Source organism: Pavona decussata, unplaced genomic scaffold (genome assembly GCF_977016875.1).
Source record: "Pavona decussata unplaced genomic scaffold, jaPavDecu1.1 SCAFFOLD_55, whole genome shotgun sequence".
NCBI classification, from domain to species: Eukaryota; Metazoa; Cnidaria; class Anthozoa; order Scleractinia; family Agariciidae; genus Pavona; species Pavona decussata.
In genome coordinates, this window is record NW_028145477.1 from 947,541 (window position 1) to 971,092 (window position 23,552).

General features: G+C 37.0%; 1 protein-coding gene across 2 annotated transcripts; it reads right to left on the minus strand.

The window, feature by feature from the left end:
• Window positions 1-4,854: 4,854 nt before the first annotated feature.
• Window positions 4,855-20,497, minus strand: LOC146480156 (uncharacterized). Of its 2 annotated transcripts, none has more exons than XM_085110021.1 (12): window positions 20,296-20,497; window positions 20,068-20,174; window positions 19,740-19,898; window positions 17,953-18,023; window positions 16,540-16,641; window positions 15,471-15,543; window positions 14,391-14,532; window positions 12,760-12,916; window positions 12,024-12,178; window positions 11,472-11,614; window positions 10,386-10,505; window positions 4,855-9,237 (listed from the first exon to the last, which is right to left on the minus strand). In XM_085110021.1, exons 1-12 carry the CDS (start codon window positions 20,363-20,365, stop codon window positions 8,449-8,451), a joined length of 2,088 nt encoding a protein of 695 aa, XP_084966147.1. In that variant the 5' UTR covers window positions 20,366-20,497; the 3' UTR covers window positions 4,855-8,448. The 2 variants fall into 2 exon arrangements, with proteins under 2 accessions (XP_084966147.1, XP_084966146.1); XM_085110020.1 differs by having other exon boundaries at window positions 19,740-19,913.
• Window positions 20,498-23,552: the final 3,055 nt, after the last annotated feature.

The window sequence follows — 23,552 nt, forward strand, 5'->3', positions numbered from 1 at the left end:
TATACGCAGCGGATCCTTAAAAAATCAGAAATGAATGATAATAGGCTGCGCCTTTTATGCTTTTCTTAAATGCAAAGAAAGTTTTTTCTTCGCAAGTTTAATTCCAGTTAATTTTGGTTCCATAAAAGTTCCACTAGGACACGTTCCAGAGATGCCAACAGCATCATGTATGGAGATCACAATGCGTCAGGGTGGGAAGGTGACAAGTGGTTTATTCTGGCTGGGAGAAGCAGTAGCACCTTTTCTGGTAACATTACTTTTGAACACTTTTCTTCATTCAGTATTTTTCTTTGCAAAAATTCAACCTTTACCATACAACTTTTTCCTTCGAAAGGATGATACATGAGGGACTGCTGGGGCTCTTAGTGTTAGGGACTAACCTTCGGTTCTCCAGTTCTCCAGTTTTCCTACCTCTACAAAAACCAACACATCCTGATGTAAATGCAAACGGAAAGCACGTCCTGGTGAACAGATTATGGCTCCCAGCGGCAAGAAATGCTCCTTTCGACCCACCGTTCACGCACGAATCTCTTTACTGTGGCTAAATTATCTTATCAACTCAGTTGATAAAACAAATAATTATTCATTTCCACTCTCCCGCCGACGCGGCACCACAGTTTCTTTAGGGTCTCTGTAAAATGGAGACCGGATGACGGCGGATGGCGGATGATAAAATGCGGATGACAAAAAAATTAAAATAATAAATAAATAGATAAGCCGATTTTTTTTTTTTTTTAGAAAATTACGTAAAAATTACGTACTGATTAATGCCAAAGAGAAGAATAAACTGTTCTCAACCGAAAGACTTACGCTATCATGATGGCTTGACTTTTGTTACACGTTATGAAGTTGCACTAGGAAATAGCCTGAACAAATTTTTCTTACCGCTTTGCTCGACTTAGGAGAAGTAAACGGACTGGCAAATGGTCTCCTGCGCGGATGTTCTTAGGGAATATTTCCTCCTTACGAACGGAAATATAGCGTGACGAGCCCTATGAAGGTCTGCGTATGAGGCTAACCGGCATAACGAGTAAGTTATTTTGCTTACAATATACTGTCTACGTGCGGTGAGGGTAAAAGGTGGAAAGAGTTTGCGGAATGGTATGTGGAATGGCGTGCGGAATGGCATAATTATGCGAAATACTATTTACGCGGGGAATAAATTAACTGAAGAGCGCATCCTGTTTTCGCACCAATTTTATAAGAGCAGCAGTGTTTTCGATGTTGCGGACTATTAAACAACCAAACAACAGATCGAGGATTAAAAAATATACGCCTGGGATAGAACATGTCTGATCGCTGGTTAGGTAGTGACAGTGAAGAAATCGATGAAGTTTCGCATTCAAGGAACTAAGAGTAAATTAAATTTCTAGTTGACAAAAAGAACGTGGCAGCAAGTAGCCTAGACAAAAAGCAACACCAGACTGGAGAAATAACATCAGTCCAAGGCCAAAACTATTATGTGAGAAATTTTAAATTTAAACTCGGTCATTTTATCAGACTCTTTGACGGTTACACTTTGTACAACTCGTGGGAAAAATATGTTCTACTTTTTCTCACCTTACATTTTCGTCGAGCGACGAGTACGCAAGTCACTGTTGAGCTGCTGAGCTAGCTACCTAGCTATTTAATACGGCGATTCAGGTAGCTATAGTTCAGTTACGCGTTATCGAACTAAACATATCCGTCTTTAATTAAGGTCTTTCAGTGCCAGACGTCCCAACCTAAAATGAGATTTAAAAGCGAAAAAGCCCTAGAGCAAAAAAGCAGATGACAAGTATGGTGTCTAATTATCGACACTGGTTGTTTGAAAGGTTGTGAAACTATTCTTATCACAAATGCATTTTGGTCAAATTGTTGTTCATTTTCCCGCTCATGATAAATGAATCATCGAGCATACAGGGTATGAGAATTGATCTTTTACCGAGGGTTTAAAAAAAAGAAAAAATTTTTATTATTTGCCCTCGGTAAAGGATCAATCTTTGTCCTGAGAAGACTTCACGCTGCCACGTTATTTTTGTCAACCGAAGTCGCATGGAGTAAAGTGAACATGAAATTTAATTTACTACGGATTTACTCATAGACCCTCATAGTTCCTTGAATGCGAAAACTATAAACAGTTTTCATCGGTTTCTTTACCCTCACTTCTTCCAAATCAACAATCAGACGATCAAATCCTCGAATTGTTGTTAATATTTAGCAAGAGTCCGCAGCATCAAAAAAGCTGCTGCTCTTATAAAATTGGCGCGAAAACATGACGCGCTCTTCAGTTAATTTATTTCCCACGTAAATCGTATTTCGCATAATTATGCCATTCCGCACGCCATTCCACATACCATTCCGCAAACTCTTTCCGCCTTTTACCCTCACCGGTCTACGTGCGGGTTCAGCGGTGAGGGTAAAAGACGGAAAGAGTTTGCGGAATGGTATGTGGAATGGCATAATTATTCGAAATACGATTTACGTGGGAAATAAATTAACTGAAGAGCGCGTCATGTTCTCGCGCCAATTTTATAACAGCAGCAGCTTTTTTGATGCTGCGGACTCTTGCTAAATATTAACAACAATTCGAGGATTTAATTTGATCGTCTGATTGTTGATTTGGAAGAAGTGAGGGTAAAGAAACCGATGAAAACTGTTTATAGTTTTCGCATTCAAGGAACTATGAGTAAATCCATAGTAAATTAAATTTCATGTTCTCTTTACTCCATGCGACTTCGGTTGACAAAAATAACGTGGCAGCGTGAAGTCTTCTCAGGACAAAGATTGATCCTTTACCATTTTTTTCTTTTTTTTTAAACCCTCGGTAAAAGATCAATTCTCATACCCTGTATGCTCGATGATTCATTTATCATGAGCGGGAAAATGAACAACAATTTGACCAAAATGCATTTGTGATAAGAATAGTTTCACAACCTTTCAAACAACCAGTGTCGATAATTAGACACCATACTTGTCATCTTCTTTTTTGCTTTAGGGCTTTTCGCTTTTAAATCTCCTTTAAGGTTGGGACATCTGGCACTGAAAGACCTTAATTAAAGACGGATATGTTTAGTTCGATAACGCGTAACTGAACTATAGCTACCTGAATCGCCGTATTAAATAGCTAGGTAGCTAGCTCAGCAGCTCAACAGTGACTTGCGTACTCGTCGCTCGACGAAAATGTCAGGTGAGAAAAACTAGAACATATTTTTCCCATGAGTTGTACAAATTGTAACCGTCAAAGAGTCTGATAAAACGACCGAGTTTAAATTTAAAATTTCTCACATAATAGATTTGGCCTTGGACTGATGTTATTTCTCCAGTTTGGTGTTGCTTTTTGTCTAGGCTACTTGCTGCCAGGTTCTTTTTGTCAACTAGGAATTTAATTGATTCTTAGTTCCTTGAATGCGAAACTTCATCGATTTCTTCACTGTCACTTCCTAACCAGCTAGCGATCAGACATGTTCTATCCCAGGCGTATATTTTCTAATCCTCGATCTGTTGTTTGGTTGATTAATAGTCCGCAACATCGAAAAAACTGCTGCTCTTTGTAAAATTGGCGCGAAAACAGGATGCGCTCTTCAGTTAATATATTCCCCGCGTAAATCGTATTTTGCACAATTATGCCATTCCGCACGCCATTCCACATACCATTCCGCAAACTCTTTCCACCTTTTACCCTCACCGCAGCTTCAGTGGCTATAAAACAATGAAAATAAGATTTATCTCGACAGAAGCTGGAAGACATTGGTCAAAGCTATAACTAGAATGCTACCATCGCAATTTTGTAACATGTATTAAAACGCAAAAGCTATAAATAATCCCTAAATAATAAATGAAAATTGATATCAGGCACATGCGCAATCCCCTCCACTCCCCCGTACAAACAAAGTACTTGTATAAAAGCGACTTTAACGGTAACTCGTTTATTACATCTATTTCAAAACAAAGTAGCGTACGTTCTTAATGACAACAGTTCCAGAGCATAGGCGAAGGAAGCAAGAGGACTACAAAGGCTTGCCCCACCCCCCCCCCCCCCCCCCCCCAACATAAAGATGCGGGTGCTGGGAAAGGGGCTAAACTGTAAATTGACTTTAAATCTGGTCATATGCCTAAAAACAGTCCCGGATAAGGCGTTACCATCCAGTTATAAAATCTTTACTTTCCATGCTAGCAAGCCTTTGAACACGTGCTGTGCAAGTACAAACGCTCCGTGCAAAATTGGCAACTATATAGGGTAGGATGGTGCGTCGATCAAGTACTGTAGTGGTAGTAGTGTAGTTTTCTTTGTTTGATGTCAATTATTAATAAAGATGGGGAAAAAAGTACTGCTGTGGTGATGTTTAGTTGAAAAGTAGAACGGAGCCCTATGATAAAGTATGTCTTCTTCCATGAAAGTTTTTGTTTTTCGGATCCGACTATACACGAAGGAAAAAATGTGGGACATCTCTGATTTATTTATTTATTATTTTAATTTACTTTCTTATGATGCGCATTTTGTCATCCGCATTTTATTATCCGCATTTTATCATCCGCCATCCACCGCCATTCGGTCTTCATTTTACAGAGACCCGTTCCTTTAGAACCTAATTCCATTTATAATTGATTGTTTGTTAAAAGTTTGACCGCGGTCAAGTGATGAGCATACGCAATGCCTTCATCCCCAGTGGACTGGAAACGAGGCTGGTAACGCTCCTTCCAACAAGGAAAGGGTGTTGTGTGACAACCCACAGAATGACTGCAAAGGAGACCATATGTGTAGTAATATAATTCATCAGAAAAAGAAACTTATCTCCTCCAGTACAACTAGGCTGTCAGTTTGTGATAGTGATGACTTCATCCGTACCTGCCGCACAAAATCACAGACTGAAATAAAAATTATTTGTCAGAATAACTGACTTTCTTTATTTACAAAAACCTTGAAACACTCAAAATATCAATAAATCCTTATTCCCAAGGATAGCAATTTACATCATTACATGACACAGTAAAATGTACAGCCTTGCAGCATTACCACCAATCTTTGATTGACAAAGTTCTATCACTTTAAAATTTCTCACTACCAGAGTCAACTCTTGAGTCAGTATCAACCAGATAATCACCTTGTATAACATACACAATACCATGTGAAAGTACAGCTCAACAACTTTCACGTGAATTAGCCTGCGTGCCTGGCGGTATTATTGTCTGTACAAATAAAATATTTTTGTCCTTGAAGGCGCCATGAGATGAGCGGCGCAAGCTGCGACAAGTGGTGTAAGCCTTCCCTTCTCGCGGCTTTGCTTCTCATTCCCCCAACTTTCACCTTCACCAAACATCCCACCTACCACGCAGGCTGACTTAATGGTCACAATTTTTTTCAAGGCTTTTGTTCACAAAGTCAAAAGCTAGAACCACCTTGCACAGCATAGTAAACAGCACCAAAAGAAAGTACTGCTCAGTAGCTTTCATTTGAACGGTCACACTTTAGGATTTCATCCACAGACACCAAAGGAAAGTACCGCTCAGTAGCTTTCATTTGATCGGTCACACTTTACAGATTCATTCAAGTCAAAAATTAGAAACCACATTGTGCAGCATAATAAAAAGCATCACAAGAAATTACTGTTCTAGTAAGCACTGCTCATCCACAGACTCAAAAACTAGATCCATCTCTGTACAACACAATTAACAAAAGTATTTGCTCACAATTTAGGATTTCATCCACCGACTCAAAAGGTGGAACCTCGTTACATATAAACTCAAGGTTTGACACTGGTGTAAGTTGTTGCCCAACCTACGATTTCTGGTTCTAGCAGGGTATGTTTTTTCCTCCCTCCAACACTGGTAACAAGCTTGGTCCATGGTTCTTTATTCCCAAGAGGAATTAACCTAAGTTTGAGTTTAGCAGGCTGATGACTTACTGAGCACTAGTTTAAAAAACTGTGAACACTTTGATTTAATTAACCCTTTAAGCCGCAACAGTGATCAATATCTAATCTCTCCTTACAATATTACTACTAATGACCTAAAAAGGTCATGAAAATTAAATTTTTTACTTGCTTGGGTTAATAAAAAATTTCCCGATCAACTTTTCTTCCCTGGGTTTGAGATGTATAAAAATGTGAAATTTCACTTCTGGTTGGGAAAAAAATACCATGCACGATGGGAGACTGGGGATAGTTGGGCTATAACATCATATGTGATTGCTAGTTTCATGGTTTTTCTGTTCCTCAGTTGTTTTTTGTGTGCAGAGAGAGAAACCTGTATGGACCAAATTATGAGGAATAGAGAAACCACAAAAGTAGAGATCCTGTATTGATGTCATAACTACCAGTGATATTTCATGTTTTTGTAGACCTCAATTGCAGGGAAGAAAATTGATAAGAAATTTTTCTTTCAATGTTCATACAAGAACAACATGAAGATTTGATTATTAAAGGGGAAGTATCATGAGGTTTTTGATATCTTTTGTTAAAAATGATGAAATAAGACCTTCAATCAGCTGCCAAATATTTCTTGAATGACGAGAGGAAAGAAATCAACTCAATTCTTGAAAGAAACAACTCGTGATCTGTTCTAGCGCATTTTGGAAACAAAAATGCGCGAACTTGAAAAAACGCTGGCCTAACATTTTTCAAGTTTCAATCCATACCGGCCTACTCTGTGTCTGGCCAGAGGCACTAATCGACAGTTTCATTGCACTGGGATGATAATTTTTAACAAACTTGACAATTATTTCGTTGTTTCTGCTGACAGACAAAAATTTTTGGGTTTTGAAATGAAAACAAATTTGCATGATACTTCCCCTTTAAGTAAATAAAAAAATTCTGTCATATACACTTTAAGGAAAAGATCACTAAAGATTAGAGGTCTTACTGTGTTAGTAAATTCTTCCTACTACTGTAATATCAAATGTATGGAGATCATTCATGTTGATAATGAGGCTTAAGGGTTAACTTTGATATTCTACTTTTCCTTAATAACCATCGCTAGAGACCTCAAATCACAGCAAACATAAACAACCAGATAGTGACGTACCCACTGCAGCTGGCTACATTTCTGTCAAATATTCAAATGTAATTTTTCTCCGTTTCTCTTTTAAAGCTTAATGCAAGTGTTCACAGTTTTCGAATTAACACAGTAATATTTAATAACTGAACATTTTTTGAGATTTTGGTGTTTGTTTTGTTTGGGAGGGGAGGGGGGGGGGGGGAAGTAGAAACTTTTACCTAGATGTATGATTGAGTCATTTTTTTAAATAATGTTAATACTAAGTGATTGAAAAACATAAAATCATTTCTATTCCTCATAAAGTTGCAGCTAAAAGTAGCAATGTTAAGGTTTTTTAAACATACATGTATAAAAACATTACATTTTACCCTTTCACCCAACAATGATCAAAATCTAATTTCTCTTTATAATAATTATACCAGTACATATCAACAGGTAATAGGAAGGATCACCAAAGTTAAAACTTTGCTGATTCTGGAATGTCTCTTAAATGCTTCTTTAAAAAATGCATGGAGTCTAACGATTTGTAAGAAGAATTTTGAGGTTGATATTGGCATGCGTTTCCTGTAACGTACGGTTTGTATCTGACCAAGAGGAAAGAGTTTTTTAATGGTTTTTCAGTGTTTTGTTTCTTTTCTTCTTTTTTTTTTTGGACAGGTGGGTTAAATCAAGGGACAAGGTAAAGGAATTTACCAGGAGAGGAATTATCTCTGCTTTGTTTTTGCTGTTGCTTTTGTTTTGTTTTTGTTTTTTTCACTCATAAGTTTTCTCTCTTGTCAAACAGATCTGGATTTTTACCTCAACATGACATAAATTATTAATTTTAAACAAAATAAGTTTTTTTGAAGATAGGAGCATTATGCCACTGGTCCAGCTCGTCAATACAAGCCAGTTGGAAATGAACTTGTTTTTCCAGTAATATACTGGGCACAATTATGATAAATATCATACCTGATAACCAATGAAGCAGGCTTGTCACAGTTTTTCTAACAATATTGATGTAAATACAGTTCGTGTATAGTGTCTTATGCATCTCACAGTGCTTGTATTAAGAATAATGATGATGATCGTGAGGACGGCCATGATGATGATGAAACTGATGATAACAAGGATGCGGACATGAAAAAGATGATGAATATAGAAATGAGAATAGTGATAATGATGATGATAACAAGGATGCTGACATGAAAAAGACGATGAATATAGAAATGAGAATAGTGATGATGACGATGATGATGATGATGATGTTGATAACAAGGATGCTGACATGATCTAAATACAATGAACATATAGAAATGAGAATAGTGATGATGATGATGATGATGATGATGATGATGATGATGACGACAATGGCAGTGATGATGATAAGAATAATGAACAGGGAGATGACGATGATGGCCATGCAGATGATGACTGTTGAAGATGCAATATTGGCTTATTCCTGGCAAGCAACCATGGGCCTTCATTTTCACACTAAGCCGGGCACTTCTCACAGTGCACGTTCACTATGTTGCCACCTTCATTTAAAGAGTTTCTGTCATAGGCAGTGTCCAAGCCATTCTCATCAACCAACAAGCTGCTACCGTGTTGAGATGAGCCAGTAAAATGGGAACAATTTATTAATTCTGGAATGCAGCTCTCCTTGGAAGTGACTCCACCATTCTGGGTATTATCAGAATGAATGATCTGTTCTTCTTTGGGACTGCCCTTGCCATTCTCAACAGAGTTTGTCATAGGCTCACCCAGACCATGCATATCTTCATTTACAGGACATAGGCCATCGCATATCTCAGAAAAGTGTTCATTAGAAGAAGTTGCGGGGTTGCGAATTGATGATTCACCAGAGTTTGCTTCACAATTGCAAGTATCATCAGAAGCTGGCTGTGTCTCCAGAGCACTATTTTCATCCGAAGTACACTCTTGTTGAACCTCCGTCTTCTTAAGGCTAGCCACTTCACCTTCTGTTTTTGGTAAGAGGCTGCTTAAACTGTTCGTGTTTGATTTGTCTTCATCTTCATTTGAAGTTAAATTGACCTCATTCTGATTTCCTTGGGGATTATTATGAACATCTCCATCTCTTGTGTCATTCTTGACAGCTGCAATATCGTCACCTTGAATGTCTTCCTTAGAATTTTCTGTCTCACTGCTTCTCTTGAATGTTCGAGGAAATTCAGGTGCCACTTCTTCTGTAATTGGGGACATAGGGTCATTATTTGGAGGTGCCAATACAGAATGTGAAGTTTGGGCCCTCTCATAGAAGTCCTGCAAATGAAACATTAGTAGAGACAAGTAGAAATAATATTATTATTGTACCTTTTATTACATCAGGGTTTGGCTAAATAAATAATGAATCTTATGTATAGTGCATAGCTTCCAAAAATATCCATACCCACCCTTCCCCCATGAAAGGGATTTTAGCTAAGACCCCCAACATATCAGGAAATTCCTACTTTGTATAAGGTGTAGTTTTTAAGTATGTTGGCCTTTGAGACCTCCCACAAGCACCTGGAAGTTTCAATTACTTCTGTGGGGAGGCAGGGCTGGATATTTCTGGAACTACACAAAAATATTCTTATCAAGATCAATTTTGAGCAACATTTTAAAAGGAAAAATTAATGAAAAATCATTACGTGACGTTTCGACGACTTCATGTCATCATTATCAAATGCGGTGAAATAATTAACATACATGTAAGTGACATGTAACTTACGTATACAGAAATAGATGTGTGTGAATTACAAAACTACAATTATAGTAAAACAAGAGCATGCAACTGTTTATACAAAGTTTCATGCCAAACCCTTTGTATAAACACTTGCATGCTAATTCTTGCATATACATGTATGTTAATTCTTTCACTGCATTTGACAATGATGACATGAGGTCATTGAAATGTCATGTAACGTTTTATTCATTAATTTTCCTTTTAACATGTTACACAAAAAAAATTTTAGAAACATTTTTGAAAAATGATGACTGAGGTCGTTGAAATGTCATGTAACATTTTTTTTCGTTAATTTTCCTTTTAAAATGTTACACAAAAATAATCTTTGAAACGTTGATGGATCTGATAAGAGGCAAAATTAATGCACTTTCCCTTAATTTTGTCAGAAATGGCCAGTCGGACTGGTCAGTTCGTAAATGGAATGTGAAAGCTAGACCTTCAAATTTCTTTAAAATACTGTAGCACATACAGTACCATTTTCAAACCGATTATCAAGATTTTGCAGCACCATCCCTTCAAAATGACGCATTCGATTTACAGACTGGCCAGCCAGTTATGACAAATGGAAAGCAACGAAAGTGGAATATACAGTAACATAACCTAGATGTTACTCTAGTGCCCTCTCAGAGTATACTTGTGTAATAAACTGATGGCAGAAATGTAGGGTGTTTTACGATGGACTTGCCTTCTTTTCTTGAAGCTCTTCAAGCACTTTTGGAATATCTGCAGCAGTAACAGGAGGAGCAACACTGAGAAAAAAGAGCTGTTCAACAACTTCTAAGTTCAGGTTTAACTTGCGAGGAACCTGTAAGGAAATGAGCGAAAAAGGAAATCATTAATAAGCTTCCAATTATGAGGCCTGGATGCCACCATTATGATATTGTATGATTAGAGGTTTACTGAAAACTTTTCAGTAGAAAAACTCAAACTTACATTTCAGTGTTACTTCCGTCATTATCAAGGCAAAGTGACTGTTTCTTCAAGGTTTGAATATACATGAGTGAAAACAATATTATAGACAGTGACTTTCCCTTGATAATGACATTTAGTAAATTATTTAAAACTGGATCATTGTTTAATGCAATTCCAAGGATTTAATTGGCTTAGCGGCCATGGTATATGGTTGTTCTTGCAAAACGAAATCAGCAAAATCTAGTAATATTTCTTGACTCTTTTTAATAAAACAATATTATTATTCCACTCACACTTGTTGGATATGAGATAAATAAGAACTGTAAATAAATTGTTGTTGTTGTTGTATGAGATGATTATAGCCAACTTGGCACTACGCATTGCCATGTTGCCTGTCTATCATCTCATACACAACATGCTCTCTTGGAAAAATTGTTTAAAAATGTCATTGAAATGTCAGACAGCATTATGATACTGCCAACTTAACTGTAATCAACTTAAGACTGAGCAATTCTCTTCAAACTTTTATGCCTTCACTGTCTATACACATTAATGCACTTCGGCCAGAGACTGGTTTCAAAAATGTGCAAATTTTGAAACATGTTTCATGCAAAATGCAAAGAAAAGTTCCTATTTGCAGTATGCTGTTTTTGACATTTTTCTCATTTTCTCACTGTTCACACAGAAGTAATCTGAAAATTTCATTTTCTTATTTCATTTAAAAAAGGTTCCATGATAGTAACTGGAGACTGTTTTCAAAGCATTTTCAAAGTGAATTAAATATCACTCCACACATGGAACGCAAAGCTGAAAAATGCATCCAGATGGATGGACCTTAGTTTTTAAAAGAATTTCTGACCTCCCTTGCTGAAGAACGCCTTCCTTTTCGGCTGCCTCTTCGTGGGCTCCTTGCAAACCCAGCAAAGACTCCAAGAAGATCATCAGTGGCTGACTTGCGTCTAAGATACGTCCCCTCACCATCAGACTTTGGAAAATCTTCATCTGGAAATAATTTCAGACAAAGCAAATGAAATGTACATGTATTTATTGATCAAATGGTATTCTTTGTTTATTCTCAGTGCTTATTAATTTTTGCCAGTGATGATGAACAGGAAAACAATAAAAACCAAAAACAACATTTCTAGTCTGAACGTCAAGGATTGAAATCCTCCAATCAACAACAGCCTAAGAGAGGATTGAAATGCACTGATCAACACAAACCAAGGTGCTACTTATACTGTCACACGATCAGTCCATATCATCGCCTGATGAAGACCAGCAGTATGGCAGTCGAAACCTCGCAATCCACACCTGTGTGACTCAATCGTGAGACAAACGATTAAACTCAGCTATAACATTTATTTACTTTCATTGCTCAATTAAAAAACCTCTGCAATACTGAATAACATACTTGGTGATAGTGAAGGCTCCTTGTCTGACGAAGAAAATGCTTGTGGATCAGGTAAGTGGAGAAAATTTGTATGTAGCTTCTCCAAGTGACCCATCAGGGTGTCACAAAGTGCTCTTTCCTTTTCGTACGGTTTTAGTTTACCTCTGTTCCTTGCTCTGTAATGAAAACAAAAAATAATATTAAATAAAATTATTATCGCAAACAGAACTATTTGTGACATGCATGTATGGTAATCTTAACATCATTATATCAACTTCACAAAAATAACTTATTAACTAACGGGCTTTTAACAGAGTTTCAACCAAGCAGATCCACAAATTAACAATTTGAATGAGTTGTGTGACTTTTTAAAGCAACTTCCTGTACAGTATTTTGAATTCGTAACAAATACGGGCAAAACTTCGAAATTGCAACTAAACAGGTGGACATAATATATACAGTGGTTGTCACAAGTCTCCAAGCATGTTAATGTGAAAAAAGGTGATGTTTCTAATGCGCCTTAGGACAATTTCTGGCAAACCTCCATTTGGCAGCCAACTAGATTAAGTAGCCGCTTGCTATTTCTCCAAGGGTGACCACCTTGTGGTGGTTCAATGTGGTGTAATAAAAACTGAAAATCAAGCTAAAATTTGACATAGGCTCCTTACACAGCCAGCCTTCCAAATACAGGAACCTGTCCCTTACTCCCTTAAGTTATCCTCCGAATGTTAATTACAGTGGATTTTTTTGAACTTACACTTCTGTAAGCATGGTATGTCTTTCTTTTTTCCTCCTTGCCTGCTCCTCCTTTTGCTTTTGAGATTTCATCTCCCTCATGGCTGCATAGTAGTCATTTCTGTCTTTTATGAAACTTGCTTTAAAGTTTCTTTTCTTGAGGTGAAGTTCGTTAAGTTCTAAAATGAATTAAAACACGATAAAATTAGCAATCACTACAACTGCAGTTCCTTTTGTGGTTTAAACTCAGTTCAAAGTGTAATTTCATATATTAAATTACAAAATAATGCAAAATAATGCACATTGATAAAATAAATTTATAAAACAAAATGATAAAGAGACAGTAATATTATTTTAATGACAAATGTTAATAATACAGTATATTAAAAAGATGTTGTGGTTCAAAATGTTTTTGGTTTAAAAATTTTCAAACCAGTTTGATTTTTATTTCCTTTTGTCTCAGAGGACCTTAATGAATACTGCACAAAGGAAAACATATTAAACTTGTTTGAAAAAAATTTTAAAAAAAATTCAGAAACCACAACATAAACAAAAGCCTCTCAACTTCAGCTGCAGATATTGAAACATGGGGTCCTGGTGTCAATTGCCTCCATTGAGATTTTATCACAACAGATTTTAAAATCTGCTGGCTATGACTTGTTTGATTGTGGGTGAAGATTTCATGTTAAGGAACTCCACAATCGAACAATATCTAGACCAGAGATGAAAATCTGTAAAATGGGTTCACAGAACTTGCACACTTCCCAAGTGTTCTTAATATATACACTGTAACTCAAGAATGCACAAGGGACGATTGTTGTTATTTCTTGTATAACATATCTCAAGATTTGCACATGCTTTCAAGTTTGCAGACTATTGATGCAACTTGATGACACTTTACCTCCCAATTTTACTTTTATTTATTTTTTATACAATTCTACATGTAATTATGAGAAAATTGTTTTTCCATTTTAGTCTTCATCTTTCATATTGTACTACTTCCATTCTAAAATGCCCTGAGATTTGCATATGCACATGCATTATAACTCAACAATGCATGCATATGATGTTGCATATGTGCATTATAATTATGGAGATGTACATGATGTGCAACTATGCTAATAAACTTGATATGACCAAGTCATAGCTACAGATGCCGGTGCTCTTCTAGGTGTCACAAATATTAGCAACAAGCTTGCTTGCCAATATTTATTGATTTTTTTGTAATTTAAAATTTTTCTTATTTTTTCACACTTAAAGGGGAAATTTGCTGTCATTTCAAAGCCCAAAAATGTTTGCCTGTCAGCAGAAACAAAGAAATAGTTGTCATGTTTGTTATAAAATTAATTATCACCCCAGTGCAATAAAACTGTTGGTTGGTGCCTCTGGCCAGAGACAGAGTAGGCCGGTATGGATTGAAACTTGAAAAATGTTAGGCTAATGTTTTTCAAGTTCTGGCATTTTTGTTTCCAAAATGTGCTAAGAGCAGATCACAAGTTGTTCCTTTCAACAATTGAGTTGATTTCTTTCCTCTCATCATTCTAGAATTATTTGGCAGCTGATTGAAGGTAATATTTCATCATTTTTAAACAAAAGATACCAAAAACCCCATGATACATGTACTTCCCCTTTAATGTCAAGATGTTCAGTTACCTTTCTTTAGAGCTTCTATTTCATTGAACTGTTCAAGATGTTGACTTTGAGTTTCTTCAGTTTCACTTCTATCATCTGAATCTAAAAGATTCTTTATTTCTTCCTCTCTTGATTTCAAGCCATTTATTCTTTTAACACAAGCCTAACAGTTGGAACAAAACTTCATTAGTACTGTAAGCTGAAATTATAATTAATTTTTTTTTATTATAAATAAGCTATTTTTAAACACAGTCAACTACTTAGCAACAGTAGAGGAATTTTGAATATAAACTAATTATAAATACTGTAGTTATTCTGTAAATAATTATAATTAATAATAATTCTGTCAATAATTATCCTATAATTGTATCCTGGTGCATGGATTCTGCAATGCGAGTTAACAACACAATGCCTCAAATGAAATGACCAGGCCAAGGTTTACAGGTCCATGTTTAAGGGTTAAGATTGACAAATAGATGAGAGGATTATAGTTTCTAAAGAAACTGTGGTGCTGTGTTAGTGAGAAGTAGAAACAAACATTTATTTTTTTTGGCAAAATAATTAGTATTCAACACATTGTACCACTGTCCAAATAATATGGTCACGGCGCACTGAACAAAAATTATTCAATATTGTCTGTAGTTAACAGATATCCTGCAATCTGGGTTATTTCGTGTGATGGGGACAAAAAAGGCCAAATAAAGATCGTCTCCAGCTTTTCTGCAATAAAACAGTGCTTTGTTATCAATGTGTTGAATAATAAAACAACGATCCTGCATAAATCTGGCAGAATCCGAACATCAACCTGGTTTATTGGCATCTCGGCCTACTGTCAGCCTCATCAGGTGAGTATCAGGCTACATTTTGCACAATTTCGTAGGATAATAAATTATTGTCAATTATCAGCAGAGTTCATAACTAAAGGTAATTTTAAATTGGCCACTGTATATAAATTTGAGTGATGATGTTTCAAGCCTTTACTTAGCCCTTGGTTAAAACAAATCGATTCACTCTGATTACCAACTCTGCTGACAAAAACGAAATATTCACTGACAGAACTAGATTGTGGATTATAACAAACACCAGGAAGCTAATACTCACATCTCTCTGATTCCTGAGTTTCATCTGCTTGTGTCTTAACTGATCAACATGCTGTTTCAGAGCCAAATACTCACTAAAATTAATGATCACAAAAAATAGTTGTAAATAAAATTTAGAAAGGCAACACGCTTCCAATTCATCAGTCACGTTATTTGTTCATTGCTTTATGCTAAACTGTTAAATAGGTGGCGTAAAATGCAATGTTTGGCGTTCTGCATTCTGCAAAATACCCCTGCCGTTTAAACAAGGAATGATATTATTTAGGTCTATGCACTTTTCTATAATATTTAGGGTTAAGCACTGATTATACAGACAGTTAGCTTTTAGTTGTTGTTATTGCAGACATCCAACATTATAGGACTACTACGGATGTTGCATTCAGCATTCTGGAAAATATATGTACCCCTGCCGATATACAAGTTGTAGTTCACCATTAAACTCATCAACAATAGACGAGCTTGGCAGCTGGTGCCTAGAAGGTTGGTGGAGCCAGGAACAATCAGGCACGGGAAAGGAGGTATCCATGGCAACCCTGTGAGCGGCCACCACCAACAGCACCGTCACACTGAACCCAATCAGTGGAATACTAATCATAAGGCACACAAAATGACCTATCTCGCAGGCAAGCAAGCAATCAAGTGCAATGCGAACCACGGGTTGCCCCCCAGCAGAGAATGCAAAGGTCGCCCCTGAGCCGTGACGAGAGGCGACCGCTGACCGGCATGGAACTGACTTTAACCTTGCCTAAATTATATTTAGCCACATCTAAATTTTCTGAGTCTGGTTGGATTAATTTGATCACAGGACATGTCAACAGTCTTCAGTGAATAGTGTCCATCCATTAGAAATGCCCAGATGGATAGTACTCATCCATGAAAAAACTTCCAATTTGTTCTAGACTTCCAATTTATTAACAAACAGGTTGCTTTCATTGGAGAAAATGACTTGAGAAGCCAGCACTTGTAGATGTAAAAAGTACTTAGTTTCAGTTACAGCACAGTTTTGACCAAAACACATAAAAAATCCCCATCACAGGGCCATTACTCCTTTAAATAAACATTATACTCACCTTAAATTCCTTTTGGACCTCTTTAAAATGTCAATTTCAGCAACAAGTCTCTTCTCTTCACTAAGCCTGAGTTGTTGGGCTTGCATCTGATGCTCTAGCCTCCTGTAACATAATTTTACAGACCTGGTGTTTGATTGTTTGAAAAATCATTGTACAAGAGGAGCATAACTCGGAAGCTAAGTTCCACACCTGAACTGAAGTTTTAACAGCAATTGGTCATGAAGACAAAATTAAATTTTGGGCTCATCTCATTTTTTTTTTACTTTTATTTTTATCTTGCCACACAAAACAAATTTCAAATAGGATAGAAAAGATAATAAATAGCTAATTAATATTAAATTTAATAGTGAACATACAACTTGGAAAGAGTGACTGTGGCAGGGAAATCTCCGAGAAGCAAAGCTTATGAGGAATAGAGATTTTCCCCCACGAGCAATTTAAATACTACTAGGCAGCATTTAAAAGAAAAGATGTATATTTCAAATATGTAAGTGTGCTTAGATAAGTTAGATAGATACAAAGTGTTACGGTATTTTGGTTGTATCTTGTCTGGCCCTTAAAAATGGTTTGATCACCCGCTTGAATATATTAAAAGTCGGGGCGTTTTTTAAAGTCGGTAATGAATTCCATATCCTAGGACCTTGAAACAGAATCAAGAATTTTTTGTTATTTGTTCTACAGGTATGAGGTTGGTAAAGGTCAGAGTACCTCGTTAAATAATGATGAATCTGATTTCCAGTTTGAAAGATTTGATTAAAAGCAGTAGGTAAAGCGTCATGATGATATAAATACATAAAAGAACTTACTTGGAGTGAGTAGAGACTAAAGACATCAAGAATTTTTAAATTTGCAAAAAGAGGTGTACTTGAAGCCTTGTACTCAGCCTTAGGAGGATAAGGTGACATACGCAAGCGCAGAAGCATTGAAATTAGGTGCAATCGTGTGGCCAGGCTGCCTTTTGGGGTGAGATTTGATTCCAACATGGCGGACTAGAATCTATACTGACAACTTGTCACTGTTTTTCAGTTTCCTTTCCTTGCACTTGTGCTTACGCTTGCATCGTCGCGGTTTACACGTATGACGCAACGACACAAGCACAAGCACAAGAGAATCGTTCCATTCTCTTGTGCTTGTGCTTATGCAAGTATCCTTGTGTTGTTGCATCATACGTATAAATCGGAACAATGCAAGCATAAACACAAGGGCAAGCACAAGGCGCTTATGCTTGCGTCGCACCAGTTTACACATACGTTTCTTGTGCTTATGCTTACGCTTGCATCGTACGTGTAAACCAGGCTTTAAGTATATGTTTTGTAAAAAATCATGCAACTGAGACGTCTTTACTGAACAAAATTATAAAGAACTACCAGGGGTACTTAAAAAACAAGAGAGATGCAGTTCAGATGTACAAACCTCACTGCTTCGTCAATCCTTGCTTCTGATTTGTATCTTACTCCAGCTTGAAGCTTTGTACATGCGTCATTCTGTGGAGGTATTATTAACCAAGCTGTTACATGTAAGAACAAAGCCTCCTTTTGCAACTGCGCATATGTTCTGTGCATCTTGGGTTGGTCGGAGAGGTTTATGTTTGTATGTATGTAAGCTCTGATTTCTTATGGACGGTGCCTCCTAATTCAAAGGTACAGTTACTGTATTTTTGCATGGTTTTTGCTATGTAGGGAAAGCAGTTCTCAGCAAGGCCTGTTAAAATCCAAAAAGAAAATAAGAGGATAACCATGCATTTTTCAGAGATACTTAAGCTTTAATTTGGACATAATTCCATACATTGCTATGTATTATTTTTAAAAGCATTTTAGAACTATTCAGGGTGTTCATTAGGCATGCCGGAGATCAAAGAATTCTCCAGCTACTACACAGAATTCTCTGGATAAATCTTGCTTTTTTCTTGTGAGAGCTTTACCCTTTTATAATAATTCTCCTGTTACTTTACCGTATTCTCCTGCTAATCCAATTCTTAATGAAAACCCTGCTATTGTTGCTTAATTATCTCTGAAAAATGCATGGTTACCCCCAATTTTCTTTTTGGATTCCAGTCGCCAATACTAAGATCTGCTTTTCCCACACGGCCATAGACTTAACAAAAATACCTCTACTGTATGTGTATTTTAGGAGGCACCGTCCTTAATTGTCTAATTAAATTCCCAACAATCACCTGCAGGCATTTTCACACTAGAGAAGAGTAAGAAGATAGAAGCTTAACATTTCTGGATTAATCAACAAGTTGTTACTATCAGAAGGACGAGTGTCCATGTGAGATAGGATGGACAGAATTTTGAACACACATGTAAAAGTTGTATCTTTACTGTCTTATGATTTCGACCATTTTAACAGGCAATTCTCTTTTTTGTCTGAGCAAAACACTTTGCAAAACTTTGCTGATCAGTACTTTGAATATGTATCCTGCTCGTGTGTACAATGCACACACGAGCAGGGACGGCACAGTGGTGAGAGCATTCGCTTCACACCAATGCGGCCTGGGTTCAATTCCTAGACTAGGCGTCATGTGTGGGTTGAGTTTGTTGTTTGTTCTTATTGTTGCTCGAAGGGGTTATTCTCCGGGTACTCGAATTTGCCCCCCCCCCCCAAAAAAAAACCCCAACATTTCCAAATTCCAATTCGACCTGAAACGTACGGTCACCTTCGAACGAGTTCCTAGAGAGCTCTTTGGTGCTCCGTGGGTAAACAAATGACATTTACATTATTTTTTTACATTCACTTCACGTCATCATATCATCAAATGTGTCCATCCTTTAACAGATCATGGGCCAATAATAACTACATAATAGAATCTTTGTTATTGTATAACCTGTACTTACATTTGCTACTTGCTCTGAAAATTGAGCTTCTGTCACGTGAACAGCATAAATTATAATGAATTGTTCTTTTTTTATTAATTAATTTTTTAACAAAGACTGTGTCAAATTGCTTTTACTTCCTCGGGTTATTGATAATTTAATCCTAATCATATTTCATCTAAGAAAAACAAAGAACACTGTTAAAATTTACTAAGAAAATTATTTATAGGCATAACTGTTATTCCATAGATACGATTATCAAGAAACGTAGAATGAATTAAACCGTGGTCGCAAAACATCGATCACATCAAAATGACAATTCTTGGTGTATCTACAGCTGTACAAGGTGAACACTATTTTTTGGACGCAAAAAAAAATACTTACCTTCTTCTGAACTTGCATGTTCAACCCTTTTAGTTCTAGATCAAACTGCTTCCTCTCCTCGATGACTTTCTCGCGCTGTGCGCGGAGGTCTTGGAGTTCGCTGAGCAACTTTTCTCTGTCAATAGCGACAACCGGTTTAGCAGTGGAGCTAGCCATTTGCTTCTCAAGGGATTTCAACAAAAGTATTAAGGATTTTTAACAGCAAATACACAGAGACAAAACCTAAGATTTTCATATTATACACCAAAAATATACAAATAATGAAACTTTCTTCCAAATCAAAGCGACTTTGACTGTTTGACAGCAACAAGTGTTTCAAGCAGGATACAAGTTTCGTCTCCAAAACCCGAATCCTCTCAGTGATTTCATCCATTTCTGCGTGAAATTTCTTGCTATCCGGCGGTCGGACGGCTTCATGGCCATCACTAGAAACACCTGTGAAGCAGTAAACACAACATCGGAAGTTTTAGACACAAATTTTGTCCCAAAACGATGTTTTATTATGACTCACGCTATTGTAGCTGCACTTAGAAGGTTTACACTGGACTTTACTCACCGGAGCTGTTCGAGTTGTTCAGCGAATTTTCCCAGCGATCCTCCGCAGCGCCACTTTTTTCATCATTCATTTTCCGTCCTCAGCAATGCTGGGAAATTCCTCGTTGATTTGTTACCATAAAATTAAGTGTCACATCTTGAACGCTCTCTAATAAAAAAATAAATTTCCCGACAGAAAACAACACCACTGCAAAATAATACGGAGAATGCGGCCCGCGTGGATTGTGGGTTTTTTTCTAGTTACTAGTCCTCCGTTCCGCGGTCAATTGTTCGGACTCACGTGGTCCGCGCTGTCCGTCAGGCCTCCTGTCTCTTTTTATTTTCCTTATTAAACTTTTTGAGTTGGTAAAATTTAGGCATAGACAAAATCGCATACAGGGAAGTCTCAACTGGACGGGGATTAAGGTTCTTTTTTTCTTTTGAAAAGTACCTTCCAGCGAAATTGCTAGGTTTTCTTTTTGCCTCGTTGCCCATGTAGAGCGCCTAAGCACAATCTCTTCCGTCTTCCAAGCGAAGCAATATTCGTTGACGTCATCGACTCGATGGATGATTTATTGACCTTTATTCTCTAATTTCAAACGCATGAGTTTTGAATTTGATAGTTCATTTCTTGTCAGCATTATATTTTGCTGAGTACGCTGAATTGAATGGAATAATGGAAGCGATAATGATGAATTGTTATCACAAGAGAGAAACTTTTCAGTATCTTGCTCTTTACTTTATCAACTGAGCTACCCGACTCACGCACTATCGCTTTACTTTCTGAGCTACCCGCGGCTAACCATCAAATCATAAGTCAAGTACTAACAAATCAAACAAAGTTGTCCATACTTATTTATTCATTCATTGTTACTTTCGAACTTGTTCACCCTCAATGCTTTCAGTACCTGCGAGCGTTTTGGCGACCAAGTTCAGTTTCTGCTTGCATTTAATTCGTGCTGAATCCGATTTAAAACACAAAAAAGGCAAAAATTGCACTGCCAGTAACACGCTTCACTTTAAGAGGCGAGTAGCCCTAACGCGGAACAAAATTCATAGTATGGTTGTTATATATGTAATATAACTTCAATGGTCAATAGATCAAGGCTAAGGAGTCACGGCTCCTGTTTTACGTGGCAATTGGCTTTCGGCTGTGTCATGTGATGCCTCCTTTTCGCCTACCTTTTTTTTTTTCGCGAGTGACAAAACTCTCAGCATTTTAGATTATGCTAATCGATACTGAACTAACCGACACGCTCCAACGTAATGATATTTACTTACACAATGGTTATTCATGATTTCGTCATAGATGAACTGTACCAAAAATTTATTCACCCATGCGCACCTAAGCTCAAATGGTTTTTTAAAATCTTAACGGCCATTTCGTTTGCTGTTCTACCCACCGAAAGGTCTTAATAAATTTGGCCGAACGAAAGTTAGTCTCTGAAACGTTCTCCCATGTACAAGTTTGACAAGAGTTTACCAGACTTTACCAGGAACTTTAACGGACAGTTTGGAAGACTTAATGCTGAAGTGTTGGAGGCGTAAAGTGATAGTGAAGGTCGCGGGTAAACGCAAGTCCAAGAGTTGTACCGTTGAAACCCGCCTCAGAATATAGGACCAGTAGATCACGGCAGTAAAGAAGGCTTTGATTGGGCGGGATTAATCCGATATAGAGGGAAGCTGTTAAAGGGATGTCAATTAACAGTTGAATTGCAAAGTTTGCTGTCCAAAGCTCGTTTTTCTATTATGCTCTAAAGACACAGAATTTGCTTTTCACCACTACTGTATCAGTTGCGCAGTAACATTCACTGTGTAGCTTTAACGTAAAATAAAAAGAGATGAATACAGGAAGTCGGCTATTTAAATTAAATGATTCAGTTAAAATAATTTCATTGTTTATTATTTTAACTTTTTCTTACTTAGTCAAATTCGTTTTTGAAAACCCCGATTATAGAGAAAGATTAATTTTAAAACTGCATGCACTGTTCTGACCGCTAATTGCCTGTATTAGCTCACGGTTGGTTTTTGGTAATTATCTTGATTAAAGATTGAAACTTCCAATTTTTTGGAGGTTATATTTATAAACTTAAAGTTGGTAGTCAGCACGTAGAAATGGTATTGGTTTTTGTGGAATTATAAAGACGATTATTTCTTCATGCCGTTTCTTATTGTTGTTTGTTTACTCTTTGCTTTAGATAATACGCCGCTGTAAATCGACAATACATAGAAGTAGCTGAAGAGACTTGAGTGACGTGCAAATGTAAGTACAGTATTGTTGAACATTATTTATTAATTAATTAATTAATTTATTTATTTATTTATTTATTCATTTACCGAACAATTAAGTCTTCATCTTACTAGAGCGTTGCGGACTCTATTACGAAATAAAAAGTTGACAAATAAGATATTCAGCGCTTATTGAATTTTTTTTTTATGGAAAAATGAAACTCAACTGGGCTGAGTTGCTCGAAGCATGGTTAGCGCTAACCATTGGTTAAGAGGTTTTAAAACCTATAAGTTGTCATGGCATTTAACCCGGGTTAGTGCTAACCATGCTTCGAGCAACTGGGCCCAGAACTGCACGTAGGGCCGGTACAATATCAATATTGCGCTCTTTGTAGGACATGACGGAGAAAGCTAGCTAGAGTACTTATCTGTTAATTTCGGTTGTTTGATCATTTTTCCCAAAGAAAACTGAGTGTCTTTTTCTATGCCAGCTCCGAACACCTTTTTACCAACAGTATTTACAAGTGACCATTCACTCCTGTGCCGCCTCTAACCGCTAATGAAGGATCAGGCTTCTTGTGCGTTTGTGCCATCAGCTTAAACTACATGACCAGCAAAGTTGATTATTATAACCAGCCGATGAAGTGGGATAAGATGATCGCGATGAAAACTATGTCAAGATGAGAATGATTGGACAAGATGAGAATGATTGGATGGATCAGACCAGGATTACATTCAAAGAATTTTCGCTACAAAATTGGAAGAACAAATTAACCCCTCCATGGACGGTTTGTCCTTGCTAATAGACCCATCTCCAAAATGGCGGTTACAGATTTGAACGAGTTTAAATTGAACTGAATGAAAAACTGATACCAGCACTGGAAAGAGCACCTTTACTTAAGTAACCTTGCAAAGTTTCAGCCTATTAGGTGTTATATCAGGTTAGGAAATGTAAGATGAAATTTGACAAATTTACAGACCTTTGTGTGACTGGGGGTATACGTCATATCCCCAGTCATACAAACGTCTGTAAATTTTTCATTTTTCAAC